We start from the raw sequence: 27,576 nt of genomic DNA on the forward strand, positions 1-27,576 counted from the left end.
TTGGGGAGGAAGATTAATGACTGGACGCTCCTCTCCCTCTCCCATTCCTTGGGAGTTAATTTCTGTACATTTATCTAGTAAGTTTAGATTATAAACTCTTTGGGGGCATGGACCACATCTTTTAGCTTGTTAAATACGCTTTGTAAACAAACATGTACCCTGATGTCCTGGTACACAACTAAAGATATGTAAACATACATACATTGTTTGCTCTAGAAGATTCCAGCCAATGAAGATGCTCAACTTTCAATTAGTTCATGTTTCTCCAACAAGCGGCATTAGGAGGTAGTAAAGTGAATGATCCAGACATTTAAGTAGGCTTGCTGACAGACAGCACCATGATGCAATCAAAAATGTAGGCTGCCACCTACATCAGGGCATTCTTGTAGAAGTATCTAACAGTATTTCACTGTGGTCAAATAATAGGTGGTCAGCTGACATTATTTGACCAGTCAATTGACTGGATTGTCAAGCATATTCGATTATAAAGGAAAGTACATCTACCCAGTACAAACAAAAAGAGGACAACTAACTAGACCAGAATCAAGCACTAACTTTCAGGGTTTCAGGGAAAGAGGTTTGTACAACAAACAGGTAGAACAAATAAGGTTGACATCAGAGAAATACAGGGAGTTTCTGGCCATGTATACCACTTCAAAGGTCAACATGTAATTTAAACATGCTAAACCCTTCCCGGTAATCCACATACAACTTTTTCTACCTATACCTACTAACATATTTTAAAAGAATTCTTCCGTTGTAAAATGCCATAATTTAATGCACAGATGGTGATGCTGATTCAACTTTCTGCTTGCATAAGCATCTTCTAAATCCCTTATTATGAAATAACACAGTTGGCCCCATATGCAAGAACTCCACTTTTAATCACTGAAGCAGCCAGAACTAATGATCCAGTAATGACACTAATGTTTGATAAACTGATCAATCTGACCTCATATACCGTAACATAACATGCATATGCATCCATTAGTAAAGCAAAAAAGACAAGATCTGTTGGTATGGAGCATGGATTAAATGATTATTTAACTGTATAAAAGCAATGAGGGTGAAATTATTTCTAACAATGTGGAAACACTGCTTGTTTTTTAAGATGAAAGCTAGAGAATCTGGTAAACGTTCTGACAAAGGCAATTGCTGGATTGTTTTGTTTACAGAAGAGATATACCTAGTAAAACCCAAAGTGCATAAAAGAAATGCCCAATTCTGTTTCATTTCATGTGCAGTGAAGTTGCATATAAGAAAGAAGGCAAAAATTTATTTTGATCCAATATTTATTCGGGAACAAGTATAGGAATGTAGATGTCCAAGACCAGCAAAATAAGCTATTAACAGTCAAGCCGGATGGTGGAGATGTATTGCAAACCTTTTATTCAGCACACTCAATAATTGGCAAGAGACTATTATTTGCTACATATTAGATTTATTATGGGTCAGTTTAGGCATACGTGCCAACTGTGCATGCTCTAAGCTCCTGTTCAACGGGAGTTACGCACATGAAATGACTGCAGGATTAGACTCGGTTGTGAATAAATCACTAGACAGAATTTCCCATTAGTTTAAGCAGTAAGAAATGTTCAAGGTGGCTGCATGCAAGGAAGGAAGGTAGAAATAAAGAGGAAAGAATAGAAGGAAAATAAGATTGGAACAAATTGTGTCCCCAGGACAAGGTCATTGTAGTCAGGCTTTATGTGACGGACCTGCAGAAAGGGGATGGAATCCTTGTGGTAAGAAGCATGCATGGCTGCAATATGTTCTCAACTGCGGTGTGCTAGTTTTGCCAGTGGATGAGCATAGTTGAGGTCTTACTAGCCACCCACCTCATCCAACCACCCTAGTGCACATGTAGATGGAACATGGTGCCACAAAGCACTGCGCTAGGTGTGGTGTCCCTCAGCACAGCATCTCCACAGCCTGAATCCCCGCCCCTCGGCCCCAAAACAGAAGAATCACAGAAATCGTGCTACCTTTTGTACCTTGGGAGAATGCGGTAAGAATTGGTCGCAAATTACTATGTTTAAAAAGAAAGCAAATCACTTGAAAGTGTTAGATTATTGCCTACTTCACATCCTACTCACTCCTCTCCTTCTCCCAGTCCCCTTTACACACACACACCCCCCAACCCCAGTTGGGTTAACCGAGATGCACCATGCACATAAACACTATCTACACAAAACCATGCATAGAACAAAATCACAACTCAGTAATCTTTTTCTGAACATCATTTTATCTCTGAAGCTCCAACTGGCTTTCACCTTGCAGACTTCTGAAGGGCTGCTGGTTTTGCAATCTACAGAGCTGTTCCTGTCAGGATCACTTGAACACAAAGATAGTGGACACATTTAGGCCCCCTAAGGAACAGGCAGGTGGATTTAGCTTCCAGCAAGGTCAGCAAAGGGCCAACTGCACCCTTTTGGCATGTGCTATCTCTGAAGTTGTCTCACCAAAATCTTGCCAACAATTCCAACCAGGAGGAGATCAGACACTATATAATTAACCAGACTGTCATGTGAAGGGAGGATATGGGCTTGAGTGATGATCATACAAAAGCTTTTTTAAAAGAAGCTGGCTACCTGCTATCACTAATGGAGGTAATGCCAACCCCCGCCACAATGGGCCCATTTCTTCTCCACTCATCCTCACCAGCGAGGGAGGATATGGGTCAAAAGCACAGGTTGCAGTATTCAGTACTCCTAATACATCCAATACTCAGTGAGCAACTGACCTAGGAAGGAGTACTGCGGAAAGGGATCTGGGGATCATAGTGGACCATAAGCTAAATATGAATCAACAGTGTAACACTGTTGAAAAAAAAAAAAGCGCGAACATCATTCTGGGATGTATTAGGAGTGTTGCAAGCAAGACACGAGAAGTAATTCTTCCGCTCTACTCCACGCTGATTAGGCCTCAACTCGAGTATTGTGTCCAGTTCTGGGCGCCACATTTCAGGAAAGATGTGGACAAACTGCAGAAAGTCCAGAGAAGAGCAACAAAAATGATTAAAGGTCCAAAAAACATGACCTATGAGGGAAGATTGAAAAAACTGGGTTTGTTTAGCCTGGAAAAGAGAAGACTAAGAGGGGACATGAGAACAGTTTTCAACTACGTAAAAGGTTCTTACAAGGAGGAGGGAGAAAAATTGTTTCTCTTAATTTCTGAGGATAGGACAAGAAGTAAGGGCTTAAATTGCAGCAAGGGAGGTTTAGGTTGGACATTAGGAAAAAATTCCTAACGGTCAGGGTGGTTAAGCACTGGAATAAATTGCCTAGGGAGGTTGTGGAATCTCCATCATTGAAGATTTTTAAGAGCAGTTTAGAGAAAACACCTGTCAGGAATAGTCTAGATCAGTGGTTCTCAAAGCCGGTCTGCTGCTTGTTCAGGGAAAGCCCCTGGCAGGCCAAGCCAGTTTGTTTACCTGCCGCGTCTGCAGGTTCGGCAATCGTGGCTCCCACTGGCCGCAGTTCGCCGCTCCAGGCCAATGGGAGCTGCGGGAAGGGCGGCTAGCATGTCCCTTGGCCCACACCGCTTTCTGCAGCCCCCATTGGCCTGGAGTGGCGAACCGCAGCCAGTGGGAGCCTCAATAGGCTGAACCTATGGACACAGCAGGTAAACAAACCGGCCCGGTCTGCCAGGGACTTTCCCTGAACAAGCGGCGGACCAGCTTTGAGAATCACTGGCCTAGATAATACTTAGTCCTGCCATGAGTGCAGGGAACTGGACTAGATGATCTCTTGAGGTCCCTTCCAGTCCTATGATTCTATGACCTAAGCCTGAAGAGAGAAAACCTTCTGTTCGAGGCAGTTCAGTCCAAATCCACCAGATTTTATCCTCAAAGTAACATGAAGTGATGGGGGGAGGGCTGTGTGTGCCATGTCTGAGGTGAACCTGGCTGTTGGCGTTTATATCAGAGGGACTGAGAGATGTGCAATAAGCACTAAGCCAGCTATTTTCAGCTATTTTTTTTCCTTGTGAAAGCATCCAAACAATGTGAGACCAGGTTAAATTCAGATGGTCTTTTAATGATCTGATCCAAAGGCTACTGCAGTCAAACAAGCCCAAAGCTCCAAAAACTTGCTACCCTCCACACTTCTACACCAACACCCAAAGTCCAAAAAGCAGCACAACTGAGTGCTGTGGTTCTGCTGCAATGGGGCAGAGAGGTCAGAGATGTAGTTTCCATACCCCTAGTATGCTTCAGAACAGCGCCTAGCTTGACTCCAGAGAGGTGCAAATTCTGAGAGCAGAATGTGACGCTTTTATAAAACTCTGCTTTTGCAAACTACTACTAAGTATTCCACTTTAAAATCTATTTGTCATGCACTTCTTCAGTGTTTATATTCGCTCAAAAGAATATCAACTGACTTTTCCCCTCAGAAAAGAACCCAAAGAAATTAATTAAGATTTAATGCATAATTTTAATTGCCAGGCCAATGCAATTATATTTAAATAAAATCCATTCACCACACACATACACACCTTAGGCTCTTTAGATTGTTCAGCACCATCACGCAAATTCACCCCATTCAACGGAAAGTAAATGTTACTATTAATTTTTATTAAAATACTAGTTAATTCCCATCTAGCATAACTGACATCCAAGACAAAACATTGTTATTAGATCTCTACCACATACCATAAAAAAGATTTTAATGAATTTTTTATTGAGTCAGCATGCTGAAAATTAATTTCTCAGAATAACTGTTCTTAGCAATGAGATTGCACACACATAAGGACACCGTTTTATAATTATTCAATGTCTTATAAAACCATGCCTGTGAATATTTTAACCTTTAAAAAGAAAACTCTTAAAAATGAAAGTGTTATTGTACTAATTATCTGAAACAATATTCTGTAGGAGAGATGTGAAGGGAATTTAACACACAATTCCCTGTACCCAAATCATCTTTAACTCCCCCACCCCCACCCCACCACACCCACACCCACACTATTATAATTAGAAATGGGCTGAGCTGCAAACTTCACATCTAGAGTTGACCTCTTTTCCAAAGTTTGGAGGGTTCAGATCCTGGGCTTTGGTCCAAAACAACAACGACAATAATCAATACTACAAAACCTGCACAGAGAGATGGGAAAATACAGCCCACTTCAGAAGGGTAAGCAAAACTCTCTCTTCACAGGAATGACATAATAATGGAAAGGAAAATCAGACACATACAAGAAGTATCACGCAGAAAATTCAGCATTAAAATGTTTGACCCTTTTCCAAGATTTAATTCTATTTAAACTTTATTCCTCTTACATGTGGCATTTTCACTCTTCTGCTCCATGAGCCCCCTCACCCATGACCCTGCTCTGCCAACCTTACTTAACACCTACATGTCTCCTTTCACTAAAGAACTGATGCTTTGCCAGATTATTAGCTGGATGAATGTGCAAACACTCCTGGGTCCCACTAAGATCACACGAGTGCATGCAGGGGCCAACATTTTCAAGGAGGGAAATGGATTGTGGGAATGCTAGGAAACAAAGGCAGGAAAAATCCCATTCTTAGGGGAGAGCAGACTCTCTGTTATTTAGTGAGGCACATTTCTTGTGAGCTACTTTTGAAATGGCATTACCTGGTAGAATTTAGTGCGACTGAGGTGCGCAGGAATAAGGGGCAGTTTTCAGTCATTTGTGGTTCCGAGGCTAACATTATTAATATTAGGTTTCAGAGTAGCAGCCGTGTTAGTCTGTATTCGCAAAAAGAAAAGGAGGACTTGTGGCACCTTAGAGACTAACAAATTTATTTGAGCATAAGCTTTCGTGAGCTACAGCTCACTTCATCGGATGCATTCAGTGGAAAATACAGTGGGGAGATTTATATACATAGAGAACATGAAACAATGGGTGTTACCATACACACTGTAACGAGAGTGATCACTTAAGGTGAGCTATTACCAGCAGGAGAGCGGGGGTGGGGGGTGGGGGGGAAAAACCTTTTTTGTATTGCTCTATTCTTTTGCCCCCTTCGCCCTCCTTCCCTTTCTGCAGACTTTTTAAATAGGAAGTATCTATTTTATTTCTGTAGAAGGTGTGACATTGCACTCCATATGATTTTACGAAAATATGCTAATAAGTGTGAATATAATGCAATATATGCTTCATGCAAAAGGTCTCTTGTAAGGTATCATTACAAAGCTTATAATCTACTGAGTGTGGTCATCCTATTTGTATGAATGTATCATTCTTGTATCTGAAATAAGAAATATGAAATATAACTCTGAGGTCCTACTGTAATTATGCAAAGTGTGGGCCATTAATGGCGGTTTGGAATCTTGATGGCTCCCACTAACCAGGACAATCGACTGTAGATGGCTCTGTTTACTTGCAAACCTTCCTGTGAGTCAGGCCGGGAAGAATGAAGGCTTGGGGTCTCTCAGGACATGTGACCATGTCACCTGGTACTGGAATCCATCTTAAACCTGGTGCTTTTCCATTTAGAAGGTGGGGTGGGGACCCAGAGAGAAAAGATTCCTGCCTTGTGCCAAATCTAGAGAGCTGGTGGAACAGAGCAAAGGAGGCTGCAGTCATGAGAAATCCCCTAGCTACCACCTGAGCTGGAACAAGGACTGTACCAGGGAAAAGGATTGGGACCAGACTAGAAAGGAGTCTAATCTGTGAAAGAAGCTTATTGGAACATCTCTGAGGGTGAGATTTTAATCTGTAATCAGTTTCTTACTGTATTAAGCTTAGATTTGTATGCTTTTGTTTTATTTTGCTTGGTAACTTACTTTGTTCTGTCTGTTACTACTTGGAACCATTTAAATCCTACTTTTTATACTTAATAAAATCACTTTTGCTTATACATTAACCCAAAGTAATTAATTCCTGGGGGGAGCAAACAGCTGCGCATATCTCTCTATCAGTGTTATAGAGGGAGGACAATTTATGAGTTTACCCTGTATAAGCTTTATACAGAGTAAAGCGGATTTATTTGGGGTTTGGATCCCAGTGGGAGTTGGGTGTCTGGGTGCAAGAGACGGGAGCACTACTCAAGCTGTTTTCAGTTAAGTCTGCAGCTTTTGGGGGATGCGGTTCAGACCTGGGTCTGTGTTTGCAGCAAGCTAGCGTGTCTGGCTCAACAAGACGGGTCACTGAAGTCCCAAGCTGGCAGGGAAAACAGGCTCAGAGGTAGTCTCTGCAGATCAGGCAGCAGTCCCAAGGGGGTTTCTATGATCAAATCCATCACAAAAGGCTCATCCCAGGCTCCTAGTTCTCTCAGTCACTGTTTTCCCTCAATCTTTTTCCAACACACACACCGTGCACGGAAACTGCAATGACAAGAAATCATGCTTCAGAAGAAGACTATGACAGAGGTCTAGCTGTCACCTTTCACCTTTGAAGCATCACTGGTCATCACACTGGACCAGCTAGAATTCCTCACTGGCTTTAGGCCCAGGTAACCCTCACACCACCCTACAGCTCTATCAGGATCTCCCCTGACCACAGCTGTCCCCAGGATTCCTTTTAGAGGGAGGTTCCCTACTGTGAAGATGACCCTGTGGGATAGAGAACAGACTCAGGCATTTCTCCCATAAATGCCATGGGGCCAGTCAGGAATAAGGTGTATCCCTGTGGGTAGCATCCCTACCCAATTCAGGGCTATTAACGCCCACTCAGCCCCATTTCCTACCCCATTTGGGATTCCAACCCCACACAGTACCCTCAGAGGGCCTGAGCGAGTTCTACTATGATGGTGACCTCCCGCCTTCTCTCTTGCTTGGGTGTGGAGAGATTGGTGTTCAGAGGGTCCCTGTCTATACAGAGATATAATAGACATGATCTGGCCCACGGTATCTTGTTAAAGCTTGCTATCTGCTATGAGGAATTCATTTTCTGTGGAAAAAAAAAATATCACCAGCATGGCAAGATATAGGCTCTTCAATATAATCCTCCACCCACTGGGCTTCTTCCCTGATCAGTCTTCCTTCATCTCTGACCTTTTTCTATTTTGAAAACTGAAGTTCCTAACTGACTGATGCAAAAGCCTATTTTCATATCACAAACAGTTGCATCCATCAAAAAGTTCATCTTCAGTGCAATTTCAACAGCCACGCTATCCACACTACGAGTAACAGTTCCATATATCAAGCACACTGCATACAAAACACACCAGATGACGGTTTAACAGGGAATGCAACTTCCTATACAAATTCAAGGAAAAGCACAATAATAAAAGCCGAAAGACCATGAATTGTATCACACGCAGTGAAGCCCAGCTGATTGCGATTTCTCTTTAAAGCCAAAAGAGTATTTCATTTATTTATAGCCAATGGAAAAATATTAATGGTACAGTACAATATGCAAATACACATTTGATAAAAAAAGAGTGGAACAGAAACAAAGATGAGAAATCTGTGCACAATTAATGGACCATACTTCACATGATAAAATCATGATGAAGCCGAGAACAAAGTCATTAAACAAAATATTAGAATTAATAAGCACTGCACATTTCCAGAATCAGGATTGTTGGGTTTTTTTTGTTATTATTGATTATAATTTGTACTGTGGTAGAGCGTAGGAGCCCCAGTCTTGAGCCAGGACCCCACAGTGCTAGGAGCTGTACAAAGAAAACAAAAGCTCAGTAATTTTTATTTTAAAAAGATTACATTAATTAATGAAAACTATGTAAAGCAATTTAATCTATGTGCTACTTTCTCATTGCCATTCCGACTGTACATTTGAAGGCACAGACACAGGTATATGTGAGACTAAACATGCAGAATTCAATTTTCCAAGGCAGGAGCAATGGGTAAAACACACACATTCCACATTTACACAGCAAATCCCATATTTGTATATGCACATTGAGTAACTGTGTAGGCAACTGGGTAAATAAGAGCAAAATCACCCAGTCTCCACATTCGAATTCCCATTTTAATTGCGCTTCTGTAGGTTTGCAAGCCTTTGAAAATTAAGCCTGCCCGGCACACTTACTGAAAACAGTTAAGAGTATTATGCTCACGTAAAATTCAGAGTGGGAAACAGAACACTTGATTTGTATTTCATATGCTTGGTGTCTAAAAACATCTTTCCACAATGATTTTCAGTCATTCCCATTACTGCTTAAATTAAAATGGATTGTACTGTATTACAGCAGCACCTTGGGAATGTCATAATAGTTAAAGGGCTGTAGGTGTTTTTCCATGGCTTTACTTGGATATGTCAAAGTGCTTCAGCCTGAAAGCTAAAAGACTTGTCAGACCAAACATGTTTTTGTTTTTTTTAAACCCTGACTGTTCACACCTGGTTAGGAAGAATGAAGAAGAAAAGCCTCATGTTTGGGTGTGTCTAGATGCTTTCTTGCCATGCTCTAGCAAGACAGAGTTTTAATTCCCGAAAATGAACATTTTCGGGAACTGTCACTAATAACTGAAATTGTGGGCCAGATTGGTTTTAGCCCTCCCCAAGGTTTGCAACAGAGTGGAAAAGCACAAGCAGGCTTCCCCGTGCTGCACACCTGACGCACAGGGCGGGAAGGTCAGTGCTCAATGCTGCCCCTACCAAAAAAAAGTAAAAAATTATGCTCACTCATTCAGATTTTAAGCATTTCCTTCACTTATGCTTGCATCCCTTGGCTTAACTCTCTGTGAATACCCTAGTGAATGAGTTTGTTAACAGGGATGTTCACTGAAATAGAGACGTGTATGTAAATATTACAGAACAGTCACAGAAAGCAAGTTTTAGATTCAAAACATTTGTATTGAAAATCTGATTCTTCCAATCAGAGAATGAAAACATAACATGTGACTTACTGTCCATATCCCAAAGTCCAAATACTCACAGCAATGTAGAAAGTTTGTATAAAATATGCCAAATTATCCAATTATCTTTTCGTGGAACTCATGATCTGTTTCTAGACAATCTGCAAACAGGCAAAAGGGCAAAATCTGACTAATTGACTGGTCTCTACAAGTAGTTCATCCAGCTGTAATGTTCACCTTTGTAGTTATAAGAATGTTCCTGGTACTCACAGAATATCTTCCTATGAGGTGCATTTAGAGATGACTGACCTCTCTGTGATTTTGGGCACTCTCTTAACTAATCAGTGTGATAGCCTCACTTCAAGACTGGCCTGTAATTCAAGGGCAACCTGAAATGTCTATGTATTACAGTGATCAAAGATGTGTCTGCTTTGGGATGAACAGTCCATGCATAAGAGGAAAGTAGATTCTCAGTTATGTGCTTCATAAAAATAACCCCATCAGTTTCTTAAAGAATGCATTTGAAATTAAATTAAAAATTAATTACTGGCACTGCTCTCTGCTAGAACTTTATCATGATTATAGGTGCAATCTTAGCTGTATAAACAGAACCAGTTGCTTTTTACAAGAAATAAAGCACTTTGGCTCTATACCAATATGACTAATTACCATTCTTCAGACATTAGTTATCCTACACCACTGACACTGAATTTATTACAGAAATATTTTATTTCAATTGTATACTTGGTGATTACTATCAATCACGTATTGAACTCTCCCCTGTACATATACAGAAATGATTATGCTAAGACTGCAGTGTGAGATCGCAAATGAAAAAAAATTAAATGGTTAACAACCTCTGTATACTTAACTTAGGGGACGGGGATTTCCTGACTATTCATGTTTGTTTGGGAGGAGTAACATGGAGCATTTATTGTTAGAGAATTATCTGAATTCATCTAGTTTTTGGGGTAATAAAAGGTAATTTTTGTTTCATTATGCATTTTTGGGTTCATTGTGATCGTACGGAGGGAATGGGAATAGCTACAGAATTATTGTTAGACATACAGGCAAGTTATATCATTTTGAATAATCTGCACATTTATTTTTAATAAGGAAACTTCGCATTTGCATATCAACTCACCTCAAAATATTTTCTGAGTATCTCAAAAATATTTTTAAAAACTGTATTTAATTAAACAACCTGTGCTTAATTACTGTTCTGTACTCCTGTGAGGTAGCTAAGTATTATTATTTCTATTTTAATTATGGATAAATGGAGGCAGAGGGGCAGTGGATTAAGGGCGTTTCCCTGGATCACATAGCCAATCAGTGGCAGAGGTGTGAATACAATACAAGAGAGTCATGACACGCAGTCGCCTGCTTTAACTACCAGCTAACATTCTCTCCCTGGGTAGCATAATGGTATATGGAAAGTGTGAAATGTACACAATTTGCCAATATTTCTGTATTCGATATTATACGAAGCAGTAGTTCTTTACCTTTTTAATTCTGCAGACTACTATGCATCCATCTCCCCCACTCTTAAAATATTTCATTCTTCAGGGTACTGGGAAGGCCTCTGAAGACCACGAGTGATCCAAGGAGTAGAGTTAGGGAATTAGTACATCCAGCTGAAACGTTCACCTTGGTAGTTATAAGAATGTTCCTGGTACCCACAGAATATTTTCCTATGAGGTGCATTTAGAGCTGACTGACACCTCTGTGATTTTGGGCACTCTCTTAACTAATCAGTGTGATGGCCTCACTTCAAGACTGGGTAGTAATTCAGGGGCAAACTGCAACATCTATGTATTACAATGATCAAAACTGGCTCTGTGGATATGGGGAAAGCAGTGGATGTGATATATCTTGACTTTAGCAAAGCTTTTGATACAGTCTCCCACAGTATTCTTGCTAGCAAGTTAAAGAAGTATGGATTGGATGAATGTACTATAAGGTGGATAGAAAGCTGGCTAGATTGTCGGGCTCAACAGGTAGTGATCAATGTCTAGTTGGCAGCAGGTATCAAGCGGAGTGCCCCAGGGATCGGTCCTGGGGTAGGTTTTGTTCAACATCTTTATTAATGATCTGGATGATGGGATGGTTTGCACCCTTAGCAATTTTGCAGATGACACTAAAGATGGGGGGAGAGGTAGATACACTGGAGGGTACGGATAAGGTCCAGCGTGACCTAGACAAATTGGAGGACTGGACCAAAAGAAATCCTGATGAGGTTCAACAAGGACAAGTGCAGAGTCCTGCACATAGGAAGGAAGAATACTATGCACCGCTACAGACTGGGGACTGACTGACTAAGCAGCAGTTCTGCAGAAAAGGACCTGGGGATTACAGTGGATGAGAAGCTGGATATGAGTCAGCAGCGTGCCCTTGTTGCCAAGATGCCCAACGGCATATTGGGCTGTATTAGTAGGAGCATTGCCGGCAGACCGAGGGAAGTGATTATTCCTTTCTATTCGGCACTGGTCAGGCCACACCTGAAGTATTGTGTCCAGTTTTGGTCCCCCCACTACAGAAGGGATGTGGACAAATTGGAGAGAGTCCAGCGGAGGGCAACGAAAATGATCAGGGGGTTGGGGCACATGATTTATGAGGAGAGGCTGCGGGAACTGGGCTTATTTAGTCTGCAGAAGAGTGAGGGGGGATCTAATAGCAGCCTTCAACTACCTGAAGGGGGGTTCCAAAGAGGATGGAGCTCGGCGTTTCTCAGTGGTGGCAGATGACAGAGCAAGAAGCAGTGGTCTCAAGTTGCAGTGGGGGAGGTCTACGTTGGCTATTAGGAAACACTATTTCACTAGAAGGGTGGTGAAGGACTGGAATGTGTTACCCAGGGAGGTGGTGGAATCTCCATCCTTAGAGATTTTTAAGGCCCACTTGACAAAGCCCTGGCTGGGATGATTTAGTTGGTGTTGGTTGCTTTGAACAGGGGATTTGACGGACTAGATGACCTCCTGAGGTCTCTTTCAACCATAATATTCTATGATTCTATGAATTAAGACTTAAAAGGCTTGGTCCTTCAGAGCAAAGACACATATGTGCTTAGAGGCTCCAATATATGTATTGATTTTTTTTCAGTGTTTAAAAGTGCGTCTCCATACATGCATGAAGGTGTCACATTAGAATAATTACACAAGCGTTTATTTATATTGCATTTTAAAAAAGCACTGAAATGTGCAATCAGTCCTCGGATTGTTTATCTGTGCATTCATTTATCATGGAGTTATGATTATCTGATGTTGAGAATCTGATGGAGGTAAAGTGAATTACCAGCTCAGCTCATAAATTAAAGCTGCCCAGGGACAGCTTCAACTTACACTGTAGATTTTCTTCTGCTGTCTTGCTCCTTGGCAACAGAGAACACAAGTAAGTCCTTCACTGTGGACAGTACATCCTATCCTGAACCACTCATTCCCCTCGTATAACTGCCAAGGTGCTTGGGGATGGATGCCCAGTTCTCAGCGAGAGAAGGCAGTTTTCATATAAATTACAGAATAGAATAGTATTACTTATCAGCCTCACTTGGGTAAATTATAGCAAATCCTGAGGTAGGTTTCACTTAACTGGTAGCAGAATAGGGAGACATATATCGGTGCTCTTCAAATTGATCTCCCTCCCATCCACACCCAAAACACAACGAATGGAAAGCCCACTCATTGAGTTGAATGACATTTTGAAAACAAGCTGCTGGGCAGTGACTGACAGTAGGGAGATGTGTACCAAATGAGAGGCAAGATGCACTGCCATGCCATAACCAGAATGGGGAGAAAAATAAAATGATCAGTGTAGGATTGAACTTTACCTACCAAACGGACTTTATATGACACAGGGATATGATTATAACAGGAGCAAAGAGAACCCTGTTGATCAAATGTCAGTGGGGAAAAAGTAAGAAAGTGCAAAGGGGGATGAGGTTATGCATATGTCGTCTTCTTGGCAGAATCTGGGAATCTGCAGTATAGAACGTCCCTGCTCCTGAAGTATTTATGGTCACTCTTAGTGCATTCTGAAAGGCTGCCTTCAATTTACGCTTTTAATTTTTGATTTGTGAGAACTGCAAAAGTTATTAACACACACACAACAGGTAACATTTCTTTTCTGATGGACACAACACAATGTGATGTGAAAATATAATTTTTTTAAACATGCCCTTATTACAAATTACTGCAACAATTTTTTTTAGATAATAATAATCCATCAATATCTACTATAAAACGACTGAGGGCTTCAAAGCTGGTAGCTAACTACCCAGATCAGAGGAGAAATAACATGGTTTTACACAATGGTATTGGAACATACATTTATGAAATTCTGTTTTATTTGATGGAATAATAATAGAAGGAACAATAGCAATGATCCAGTTAGTGTTTTGGAAACCTGAACACTAGATTTAGATTTATAGTTTAGATTTCTGGTAGAAGGATGTTTAATTCATAAATATATGTGTAATATAGCATCCACAGATTTTTTTTTTTTAACTAAGTTAGAAGAGAAAAGTTGTCTTAACCCTCACCTAATCCTTCAGACTAAGCAGAGAATAGGACCCCAACTCCACACGGCCCCCATCCCATTGAAGCAGATATAAGATCCAAATTCTCTGGGTGGCATATATTTCCAGTGACACCATATTAAAAAGTGAGCCGTTAGAAGCCAAAGGAGAAAAGGTAGTCAGGATGCAGTGCACCAAATTCAGCCAATCCCCTCTGAAGTCCATGAGATTGCATGACTAACTGACAGCATAATTTATCCCAAAATTCTGGACATCACTCCCATCAAACATGTTCCTGAGTGGAAATTAGCACAGCTTGCAGCCAAAGTGATGTGCTAGGGGAGAAGCCTGTTTAGGACGTGCTGTAAACGGGAAACAGAGCATAGAATATTTCTACTGAAGTCATTGTTTCTATTTGTTTATTCTCCCATCCTTCGACTAGGAACCAATTTGTTTGGAGTACCTCCTTCAGCATCCTTCATGTTCTTTCACCATGAAATGGAATGGTCTCCATTAATTAGAACACAGGGATTATATACAGTTACGAACTCTCAACTGGACAGAATATTATTCAAACATTGTGCAAATTACTTGTCTGATTGGCTAATGATCTCAAAACTCACCATATTACAGTAATTATCTATCCCTGTGGTATCTAAGCAGCATCATATCTAAACCTGAGACTCTGCCCTTGGTATGTCTGGCCTTAGATATGGTAGTTAAATCTTACCGTAAATAGAAGCATGCTCGGTTTAAGTAATATCTTGAGGTCAATAGTAGAGCAATTAAAGTCCAGAGCACCTACAGCAGGAGGCTCTAAAAGCACACCTGCAGGCGCTTTTATTAAATGTACTTCATTCTTTTAGATTTGGGGCATGTGTTATTTTTTTCCCCAGAAAATATTTAATTACACTATTTGAGATCCTATACATTGTACAGGACTGAAACCATCAGGAATCCAGAACTCTACATTCTTATGGAGCCCAAATTCTGTTTCCACTGAAGTCAATAATGTTCCCCAAATCCTCAAGATCAGTCTCATATGTAGTATGCATTTCCCTTTAAAAGTGCATGAATGTTAGCTGCATATTCAATGAGATCAGCGATATTAAAAGAAAATCAGTAACATTACTGACAAAACTAACAAGAGCGCTTGCTCTCTCTGTGCCCTTCATCCTTCCAAAGTACAGATAAAATTCTAGACAGAGCAGCCTATTGATCATCGTCTAAATTTAAGAGCATTAGCCACAGTATCACCACAGAGAGGGAACCTGTCTTCATCACTTTTGATGTGATATTTAATTATAAAGTTGGTTGCAAAGCGATTTTAATATTACTCTAGTAACATATGAAGACAACTATATATATGTTTTCTCTCTCAGCCTGTGGCGTGTGAGCTACCATAGGTGCTCAGAATATATCTGATGTTTATTTCCTCTGCAGTATTTTGGCTACTGTTCTCTGTTGATTCACTTGGCATGTTTTAAAACAGTGCTGATTTACTGATGATTTACACATACACAATACATACACATTTTTCCTATTAATAAACCTCTAAAAGTAATACAACAGTCAAAAACTAAATTGCAATATAAGTTATTCAATGAAAATCTGCCATGTGAGACAAAGTAATAGAAAACGCTTCTTATAAAACTAACATATTTATGTGCAGAGAGATAGATATAGCACTGAACAACTCTTGAAAATGGATTTATTCAGGCTCCTTTGAAAGCGCATCTAAACCAGGGCTAACAGGAAATTGCAGGTTCAAAAATAATTGTAGGTTCCATGATTTTCAGCCTGCCTAACAATTCTATCATTTTTTTGGAATGCTCATTAATTCTAGGCTACCTTCTTTTCTCCAGTGCTGCGGGAAGCCATATCTGGAGTTGGAATTCAGCACTCGGAAACTGGAAAGAAGCAGATACAATTCACTGCAGATGAAAAGGAGGCATATAGATGCAGACATGAGTCTAGCGAGAACATATTCACCTCTGTGGGGCTGCTGGACTGTGAAATACCCGGGCTATGCAGCACGAGAGGCTGCAGTCTACTCTGAAGAGGCATTCCCTCCTCAGAAGTGAGGGTATATTGCCAGTTCAGTCTTCCACCACTGCACAGGGGGAGCTCTTGGGAACAATGAAGGGGGATGTGCCTGAAATCAGTATGTTATTCCAGTCTGCACAAGCGTATCTGAAGTCAGAGGGCTGGATCACATCCCTTTGATCCACACACAGAGGAAGACCTCTCCATGTGGATCACAGAAGGGAATCTTTGTGGTAAAATCCACACTTCCCCTGCATCTCACAGAACCGTCTGTGGGCTTGTGAATCAAAGGCGTCAGGGAGAATGGGCACGCTCGGGTATGCACATAGTGACCCACTGGCCCTATAAAGATTGAGGTGGAAGGATACAGGAAGTTCTAGGCCATATTCTTTTTCTATCAGGTCTCCCGCAGGTGAGTGGGTGGGGGGGGAGAACCCCAGAACTGCTGCTGCCTGCAGGAGTCCTGACAGCATGATTTCACCAGAACTGCAAGTCCAGGTGTTGTATGAACAGGGCACCTGATTGGCAAAGGGGACTTAGGAGTGCTGCAGCCCAAAACCAGATTGCTACCACTCAAACAGCAGTGCCTTGGCATGTAACACTGGCTTCTCAGCATGCTCACTCCAGATTTCTTTCCTATGATTATCCCTGCCTGCTGCATTGCTTATTGCTAATGAAACACCAAGAGGAGAGTGGGGGTGGGGGGTAGAGGGAGGAGAAGGGATGGAATGGAGATATGAAGGCGCAAATTGGGGCAGAAAGCCTTATTGATCCTAAGGATGTATGGGGTTCAGGAGCTTTCCCCGTGGCCTGTTCCTGCAGCAATGAAGGCACACCCAGGTGCCTAACAGAACAACTGGGTACAAATATCCATAAGGAAACTCACAGAAATTCTTTAGCCTTTTGCCCCACAGAGGGATCCCCCTCACACACACACACACACGCATGCACAGGGGGTAATTAGGCCCTGCATGTGGCCCATGGTGTTGCTAATTATTTAAAACCACACCCAGGGCCCTGCAATGGGGTGTAATCAACTCTCAAAGGTTGGTGGAGGAATCCACCTGGGCCAGAAATACCTTCTTCCAGGCTTCTCTCAGGACATTTGGGCGACAGGGGCATAGTTGCTGAGGAAGGAGAAGTGGTCTCAGAGGCAGTTTGGGATATAGGGGGATGGGGGAACCCAGACTGCTGGCTCTGGTTTTAGGGCCCAAGACAAAGATTCCAATAGCAGGGTGCAAGGGAACTCTCCTCACCCACGAGTGGGGAAACTAACTACTGATGGTGACAGCTGCCTCCTTTGTCTCAGGTCAGAAGAATGGGGAGGATGGAAAATGTAGTTCAACCGGGCACCCCCTCAATCCACTGAAATTAACGAGAGCTTTGCCTGAGTAAAAAAATAGGTTTAAGACCCAACTTTTCTAACAGGAGAGAGAGCTGATAATTCTTTAAATTCTTGGACTCTTGCACCCACAGTTCTGGAAAACTCAGCATATCAGTAAGTATAAGCAGAGTTTTCCCACTTATCATGCCCTTCTACCGGCTTATTATTAGGAACAGTAATGATGATTCAATAGCCCCCAATATTTTGAATTCAAGGCACATGTATTTTCAGTACAAAAAGTGCATCCCATTATTTCCATGGTTTCTATCCTTTGGGTGATGATGCCTTAAAAAATGCCATATGGCAAACAAATTGTGCACAGTTTCAAATTGTTTCAACAACTTTAAGTCTAATCAAAATTATTTGTCATTTGTGCATATTACTAGAAATATTAATAACATCTGTTTGCCTATCTAGGAATTTAGCATAGCTATTAAGAATAGAAGTGGCTCTCAGCAGACATTATAAAGAAAGCTGCCTGGGATTTATTTTGTTTGTTTTTTATTTAACAGCTTTCACTCATAATATTGAATAAACTCTTAATGAGTTAATTTACTGGCATATGCAATTAGTTGTCCTTTATTATACACATTTAACTGATATACTGAAACCTTTGAAATGAGAGTATTATGCTGTTTTCCTTTATATGCTCCCCCCTTACATGCAGCCTACTGGAAAAGCATGTTAAGCGAGATCTGTCAGCTGCTTAAGAACTTTCCAATGACCTTGTCAAAAAGAAAGTCTTTGATTTATTTTTTAAAAATCCTAACTAAACCTTCCCCTTACGCTCTCTTGCTTCCTACCATCTGCATCTCTGACGGAATCATGTTCAATAATAAGGGCTACCAATCATTTTTAGGCTCCAGGCTTTCCATGTTTTTACAGTTCCAACAGCTTGTCACAGTATGGCGCAGTCGGCAGCTCTCTGACCTTTGAACTGGCTTCCAGTAGGTTCATGACTAATACAGAAAACTGAGCTAAAAATGAATGCTGATCATTGAAGTACAGTATTAGAGGATGCTGAACTGTCATAGAAGCCTTCCTTTAGATAGCATGTGAAGCAAAGCTACTTTGCATCCATCTCTAGTGTCTGTCTAGTAGGCGTTAAAGATGCTATGTCCATTTTCGTATAATATAATGAATTGTTCATTCATTGTTAGGGAAAGAAAACAGTTATTTTTTCCTGCATTACAAGCCATCAAAAGACACACAGAAAAGATGACTACAAAAAATACATGAATCATCTTAACTAAGCCAATACCTTTCCAAAAAAGAGTAAAGTGCCCCGGCCCTCATTATGATATACAAACACACCCACAACCGGACAGTGGAGCTATGCTGCTTTACACCAGCTGAGAATTTGACTCAGTCTAATGTCTGTGTGTAAGCTGTTGCTGCTCCATATGCCTTTGTAGGGCCAAGCCCGCAGAAGTACGGAACACCTGCAATTACCCCTAAACTCCTGCCCTACCCAAGTCTCAAATGGATTTCAAAGTCAGCCTTGTGTTCACCTCAAGATAAAGACACTGAAACTGCAACTTAGTTAAGAATCCTGTTGGTGATATACAAGCTAGCCAGTCTCAAAATGATAACAATGCCTAATGAGGCAATTCAGCTCCTACTAAGTCTATGGCAAAACTCCCACTGACTACAGGGAGATCAGGCTGGGGTTCCTAATCAGGGAATCTGAACCCAAGAGTCTGAGAATTCTCCAGTCTCCCGCCCACCCCAAGGAATACAAAATAGCTTTTCTGACTCCAAAATTATCGTAGATTTGGTCTTGCCCAGGAGAGCAGGAGAACCTGTTAACGCTGGAATGCTAACATGAACTTCATGGAGTTTTATTTCATGGGGAAAGTCTAAAAGAAAGACTTTTTAAAATAAATGCTACTGCTGTTACTAGCAGCCCTTAGAATTTTAAATCCTTCTCACCGTTCCCTTTCCCTTGTTTGGAACTTGCCAGACAACAAGACTGTGGTGGATTATGTGCACATGAAGAGAGAACATATTCCTTTCTTTTCATCTCAACACTTACCCTTCAAATAATATTTTTATCTTTTACCAAGGTTTAATCTTGTCAATATCACAGTCTTACATTTTAAGTCAGTGATTTTACCTCTCTCTTTTCCTCATCTTCTGGGGAAATGACATATGAAAAGGCCTGTGTCTACAGATTCACTCACTATACAGAGGATCATCTAGGCATTTTTAGCTTTAAAATTGAACTTAAGCTCCAACAGGTGAATGTCTCATCCCCAAGCCAAGGGGAGAAATTACAGCCTCTGACTAAATGTGCATGCAATTGATCTAAGGCTAAGCAACTCCTTTCTAACTCAGGGAGGCAGCATTGCCTAGCTGATAGAGAACTAGACTGGGACTCAGGACACCCAGAGCCTAATCCTGGCTTGGCCATTGGCCTGCTGGCTGACCTTGGGCAAGTCACGTCACACCTCTCTGCCTCAGTTTCCCCAAATATAAAGTGGGCATAATGATGCTTTCTTCCTTTGAAAGGTTCTGATTGAAAATAACTAGGTTTTATTATTAATCCTATTTGGGTTTTTCTATAAGAAACCCACATAAGATACTGTTCTTTATTTTGGTAGTTCTTTCTGGAAGAATTCTGCCAATGTAGAGTGGGCCAGTGAAAAACCTGTTGCACCATTTAAGCACTCAAGATAAGGCTTACCTGGGACTAAAGAGGTGCATAGATCTCTGCACTAGGGTAAATTTCACCCTTGCAGTGCCTGGTTCAGTTACTCCTCCTTCTAAAGATAGACCTTTGCATATTCTAGGAAGAGAGATTATACCATGCAAGAGAAATTATCTCTTCCCTTGCTAAACAGACGGGAGTGTGTAACAGATCTGTGTTGTTTGTTTGAATCACTTCAAGGCATCCTGGTGTAATTTAAGATTCTCTCAGATCATTCATATTTTTGCCCACAGCCAGAAATCCAAGTAAACACTGTGCATAAGACATGTGTAGAGAAGACAGTTCAGAATTCTGCAATGCTTTACTAGGAGGTACAGAAGCACAGAGGTTCACAAGGGATTTAGGAGCACAAGTCCCATTCAAAGTTTTGTGCTTCTAAATCCCTTATGAGGTTTTTGAAAAACTCCCCCAAATACTCTTACTGGCTTTTATTACAGATACAGTTTGATAAAAATCATCATCTGCCCCTTTCATCCCACACTGAAGTACCCTTTCCACATGGATATAGGAACTCCATAGAGAGAGCTGGCTGGGAAACAGGTTTCCCAACCAATGAGACTTTCTGACATTTCAGAAATTTTCCCATTTCACATTGGGACAAAACAGAAACATCTGAAGTTTTTGAGACACACCCCAGAACAGCAAATGGCCTGGTTCATCAGGGCATTCGCCTGGGAGGTAGGAGAATGGAAGAATTCCCAGGTGAGTGCCATCATCACCAGGTTATTGGCTGTACTGGGGTCTCTCTCTCAAAAACTTCATGTCTCCATTTTGTCCCAATATGGAAAGGGCAAGTTTTTGAAATCTCAGAAAAACTCAAGGCTCGGGAAACCTGTTTCTCTCTATGGAGTTCCTTCTTTATTCCTGGTGTGGAAAACAAAGCTCAAGTCTGAAACATACGCGTACAGTCTCATTCCCTGCATCCCTTGCTTTAGCATCTTGCTCATTCAGTCCATCCCTTCCATTCACCAATCTCTTCTCCTTCTTTCATCTCCACTGAGTCGTTCTTTCTCCTCATTCATTCTGTAACTCACATTCATTATTGTATCCACTCTAACTTTCCCTCTACTGCACACATTCCTGACCTCATTGACACTTAAGGAGGAAGAGAGAGTGAAAAGAGAAACAAGGAGACTAGCAGTCCCAAGATTATCTGGGGGAAAAGAGATCAACCTGGAGGCCAGTAGCTCCCCAGCATGGCAGCAAGGGGTGTGGCTTCACAAACATGGCTAAGGGAGAACGCTGACTTTCTCAAACTGACACCTCAGGGGCCAGATTCTGATCTCAGAAACTCTACTTTGAGTCTTAAAGTCAGTAGAGATGCCTTGGATTTAGACCCATGTAGCTGAGAACAGAGTTTTGCCCCCAAGCTTTCGTGCAATGCACACACGCTATTTCTTGCCCGTGGAGTTTTTATGTTGGGCACATCCTGCATATCATTACATACCAGGAATACTGCACATCAATTTTACCTGTTGAGTTAATTGCTCTTTTCGTCTTTGCTAATCAACTGGGCAAAACTGGTTACACAAATTACAACAGGGCTCTAGGATCTGCACCAGCTTCCAGTGCATTTCCAGGTACAATTTAAGGTGATAGTTTGAACAATAAGCATTCTAGCTACTATCCATTGGCTTACTCACAGGGACACTGGAGGCAGATCTTTCTCAGTGAGGGGCCTATCATTTTTGCCTTGGTTCATGACAGCTGTACTTCTTTGACCATCAGGTCGAGGCTCATTTATTTTCCCAGGTATTTTTTGTGGGGGAGGCATGAATAGCTGGCTACATGACCAAGTATGTGTATTTACATATTGGGGATTGGTGAGAATTGGTTTTGTTCTTATAATATCTGTACGGGCATTCAAAACACAGGATGGGTGTGTTTTTCAATAAATATGTTTAAATTGAAAGGCATGTGAATACTTCACCCCACTCTGACTATTGAAAGCCTAACTGAAATATGTTAGATAAAAATAAGGAGTCTATACCTATTTTCCTTTTCCGAGAGAGACCTTAATGACACTCTCAAAGATAACTTACAGGCAGTCTAAGCTGTATTGTATTTATTGACTCTGAATGCCTGTAAGTTGCTCATCATTTTGCTTGTCCTGTCCTTAGGAAAATAGAACATGTCTGTTAATTGCCTGAGAATCCATTTTCTTATATAACTTCCCAATTTATGAGGTCCTATTGCTGAATTGCTCAATCATTAATTTAAAGCATGGATACTAATTAGAAGTCAGAATACAATAGCCACACTTGGGAGTCTTTGGAAAAGATGTGCAGAGTCACTCCAAAAGCCCTGCAAAGGGAACAATGCAGTCACAGGAGGGAGCAGCGAGATTAGAAGTTTGAAAGCAAACCAATTACAAACTCGAAGCAGGGAAAGTGACAATTAAAATTCTAAGAACACAAGAAGATCAGCATCTCAGGAAATGCAAGTTTCAAATAATGCTGAGTAGGAACAGAGGCATGTGGAATATTTATTTAAAATCAAGTTATATGTAAATACAGAATTTAAAAGAAAACAAATTGATGGCCGATTTTTTTTTAATTTTCTTTTACAAATTGAGTTTAACTGTGTGTCCAACAATGTGTCTGCTCACACAAATACTGTTATTGCCTGGGAAATCACAATGATTACACATCCATCTGACTACTTATCCATCTAACTGGTCATTTGTAGTCAATGGGAGTTAAATTCACCTCTGCAGGGAGGGCCAGCACAAAGTTTACTCACCACTTAAATCCTACTTAAGTCCTCAAAATAGGGCTTAGCTGGTGTAATGGATTGTGCTGAATGTTCTGCACAGGGGTGAATTTCATCAGTATTGTGGTGACTGTGTATATATTTAGGCATTTCAAAAAAATGTGGTCCTAAGATTGCATCTGAAAAGCAAGAGATGATAAATTCTAGGACACACAAGTACCAGGAGAGAGAAATTTTAAAAGACATGCGATGATTCGGGAAGTTCTACAACTTAAGAGATAAGATACCCAGTAATGAATCAATACTAGTCAGAGAATCCTGCATCACATGGCCAGGAAAACCTGGCTTCTGGAACAGGTTAATGATTTTTCTGAGATTTCATAGCTGAAATACATTGGCCCCGGTTCTCCTATTACACAACAGTTGAAGATTTACATTGCACTGTACACTGGAAAAGTGTGCGGCTGACAGAAAAGCAGAGATGCCCTCTATGCAATAGACATCCGTACACGCTACACACAGAACAGGTGATAGCTGGATCCAGTTAAACATAAAAGGAAGTGTGTCTTTGGAAAACTTAGTTGCCCCATGTGTTTCCCCAGAAAAAGCATATTTTAAAAAGGCCCAAGAACATAATGAAAAGCAACTCCAAGTAGCTTCACCCTATGCCCTTTTGAGGTATAGGAGTGATTAGCGTCTCAGTGCCGAAGGCTTTTATATAATGGCATGTCAGCAACATGCTGCCTTTCTGAATATGAGGTGCAGTGGATACATAATGATTACCAAGATAAAACGGAACCTTCTGATCTTAAGTACACAATGATGGCCTATTATCAATTTGCATTACTTTCATGACTGCCTTTTAGACAAACGGATTGTTACGGTTTCTTTGTTTCCACTGCCCTTTACTGAACTGACACCAACCGTCAAGCACAGAACACCTAAAAATATCATGGCTTTTAGTGTGTCCACTGACATTCTGCTGTGATCTCCAGGACAAATGTCTTCCACTACCAGGCCTACTCCCTGAAGAGTGCATTTCTGTCTCCAAATGTCAACGTGTCGTCATCTGTGAGAACATTCCGTAGGTCATTGCTACTCCACATACCCATCTAGCAAGACATACAGGTTTCTTTTCCTGTTGCTTCTAGTTTATCATGCTGGCCCTGTTACACAGAAAACTTGTGCTTCTTTTTTCCTATCTCAGGACACATGCCCTGGTGCACTGGGCTCCTTAGATTGCAGACCTGCTTGCTTAATGTTACCAGGTTTCTCTGGACAGGGACCAGGGTCGGCTGCGCAGTATCTTCTGTGACTGGCCTTTCTGATTCCGATTGCCCATATCCAGTGCTGCTGTGCACTAGTTGGCTCCTTCAATCCTTGCTGAATGCTGACCTATTTCAGTGCATAGCAGGGAGAAAAGTCTTATGTAGGTCACATCCTTCCTTTTCAGAACATTTTCTTTACCCCTGCAGGCTTCCTTACACTCAAGAGGACAATTGGGTTTTAAACAATCCTTGTAGTGCCAGTATGATTCAGTTGCTAATACTCACCTTTGGGTTATGGGTCACGTTTTCAAGCCCAAACCAAGACATTTTTGCACATAATCATTGTTGAAAGCTGCAGCGCAGAGTACTAAGGGATGGTGAATTGGTAGAGGTTCCTTCGGTCAAGTAAGACACTATACTAGGTCCGGCTGGGCAAGTAAATATTTTGATACTTAACTCGTTTTTCCACTGTGTCTGATATTACATATTGAAATATCAGATGTGAATAAAATTTGGCAGGAAACAAATTCCATTTCTTCAGCTTGCATGTTGAATTAATGTTGCTTTCTCCTGGTAAGCTGAATGTGAACAACGTGTTTTCTCAAGTGAACACTAGAATTCAGTCATCCTAAGGTCTCCTTGTTTGTGCTTTTGTATTATTGCACCATACCTATTTTCTCTCATTTGGCTACTATTTTAGGGCTTGTCTACATGTGGAAATTTAGTGGCATAATTATACCAGGATGCCTTCCTATGTGGACACTCTTATTCCAGAATAGAAGTATGCACCTGGGGAGTTACACCAGCATTGCTCTAGCGGTGTCTGTGACAATTTGGGGGTTCTGTCTGTATTATTTCTGAATTGTGGATAATTTTATGAAACTGTATTGGATATGGATCCACCATGAATTAGCAGGGCTGTGTCAAGCCCCGACCAGGCCAAAGACAATAGGGGGCGATTAGCACTCCATGTCATCTATTCAAAGTACAATACCTTGGGACAACGGCTTTGATGTAGATGGGAGAGGACACTTCCTCCCTTTATCTGAAGGGACGGAAATTTGCATGCCATGGAAAAATACCAAAAGACTGAACAAAAGAAGAAGGTGACCACAGCAGGAGTCTATAAAGGGACTCACCGGGAGGGGCGTTTGGGAGGTAGCCATCTTGCACCAGATTAAGATGTGGAGGTTGCTGCAGAGGTGATACAGGCAAAGGGGTCGAGGACCCTCCCCTGCACGAGCTACGGAACACGGATGATGTTCCAAAGTAAGGGTGAGCTAGTGAGGGTCATTAAGTTTAGGATGTTTTATTGTTCTGTATAAAATGTACTCTCACATGCTTTTTCATGATTAAATAGGAGCATAAAGATGTTACTGGGCAACACGTGTGTTTTGACTACTTCACAACTACTGAGTGCCTCTGGGACACTGAAACTGTAAACCAGAAGCTTCACACCTGTTGGGTGGAGTTCTGGGAGAGGGAAGCATTTAAATATGGGGGAGTCTGAAGGGTAAGTGTTGCACCCAGAGGGGCTAGGCAGATGAACTGTGGGTTACAACACTTGGAACGGAGGGCAGATAGAAAGTGTGCATCCTGAGAATGTGCCTAGGGACCCCAAGATTGGGGCAGTGACTGGATGCCATTCAGGCTCCAGGAGCTTGAGACACCATAGAAATCCAGAGCACAGAGGCTGGAATTCCCCTCACAGTAGTCCCAGTGAGGGGCCAGAAAAGGGCACTCACCAGGATCTGTGACCATGTTATCACACTGATATCAATATGCTGCTACATTTCCCCAATTAGGCCAGGTCTACACTACGGAGTTAGGTAGACACCTACGTCGACCTAACTCTAAGTGTCTACACTACATCATTGCTCCCACCGATGCAAGTCCCGCACCATACCGACCAAATAACTCCACCTCCACGAGAGGCGTAGCACTTAGGTCGATGTAGTTAGGGCGACAGCATCTGTACAGACAATGCGGTACTTGCATCACCTGTCAGTTCTGCACCTTGTCTGGTACGGAGAGCCTGGCCTCTCAGCTAGCTGGGGGTTCCACAGGGAGCTGAAAGCCAGGTTGGTGCAAGTGCTCCTGGTGAGGACATGCACCACTGACAAAAGGAGGTTGACTTAACTGTGTAGTATAGACAAGGCCTTAGACAAGCACTCAGATGGTGGGAATATTGCCAGGACTTAACTGATAGAGGCAAAGAAAGTGCAAATTGTTTTAGGAGTCATACCTAGTACCAGCAAACATACAACAGCGTCTTCGCTTGGGAACCAATTCTGCAGTCCATTCTCAGACTTAAAACGCCACTGAACGCAAGTAATGGGCACGTGAGTGTTAGACAATAAAAACAATGTAAGTTGCAAAAACACCCATTTAACTCAGTTTTCAACAACCGTTAATGTAAGTTAAGTAACTCATGTTAGATGGCGTTGGTAGATACAGTGTATCTTTCTAAGTATACACATTACCAGCACATGCAAACAGGAATGGAAGAGCACTGAAAAAACACAGTTGTAAAATACAAGGCTAAGTCAAACCCTCAGATTTAAGGTATCCCAAACTTTGAATAAATTTGGAGCTGGATCAAATTTTGCGGCACAGCCCACCTCTGACCGAAAGAAAGAGAGAAAAAGAGAGGTATGTGTGTACATCATGAAATATTTTTACCTTGATCAAATGGTTTGTTTGGGTTCCAGTTTCTGAAATAATCATCCTAAATGGGGGGGGAAAAATAGGAAATTTAGAGAAAATGTAAGCAGTCTTTTTGTACAATTTTACAAACAATACCTGCCTTCTCACTGCTCCCTGAAAATAAAATAAAAATTAAACAGATAAAACCATGAGCACAGGACATCATAAGATACAGACTGAACACCATTTGGTAAATTAAAATTAAGAAAAGCTTACAGGATTCAGCATTTCACTTCAATGCCCTCTGCCCAAATTGTTTTTGCAAGTCTGGATTTTCATCAAATAACTTCTGTAATCTCCAGATCATTTCCTAGCATCTTACAATGACGTGACAACTTGTGGCAATAATGGAGATAGTATGTTGTTTGGAGAATGCAGTATGTGCCAAATCAGGCTACTCCAATTACCATACACCAGTGTAAATCCAGAATAATTCCACTGATCTTAGTGCAACTGCTCCAGATTTACCGTGGTGTAGTACATCACGATTTGACCTTAAACTCTGCACTTCAGTT

At 41.4% G+C, this 27,576-nt stretch overlaps 1 protein-coding gene across 3 annotated transcripts in view; it reads right to left on the reverse strand.

Annotated features, from left to right (window-relative positions):
- The window catches only part of SPOCK1 (SPARC (osteonectin), cwcv and kazal like domains proteoglycan 1), a 464,084-nt gene that overhangs the window by 257,657 nt on the left and 178,851 nt on the right, over positions 1 to 27,576 (reverse strand). For all 3 annotated transcript variants that reach the window (XM_037907087.2, XM_037907086.1, XM_043520783.1), the window contains one exon: positions 27,038 to 27,083. In XM_037907087.2, the coding sequence (XP_037763015.1) occupies positions 27,038 to 27,083 (46 nt within the window). The remainder of the gene's footprint in view (positions 1 to 27,037; positions 27,084 to 27,576) is intronic.

This window comes from Chelonia mydas, chromosome 8 (assembly GCF_015237465.2).
Source record: "Chelonia mydas isolate rCheMyd1 chromosome 8, rCheMyd1.pri.v2, whole genome shotgun sequence".
NCBI classification, from domain to species: domain Eukaryota; kingdom Metazoa; phylum Chordata; order Testudines; family Cheloniidae; genus Chelonia; species Chelonia mydas.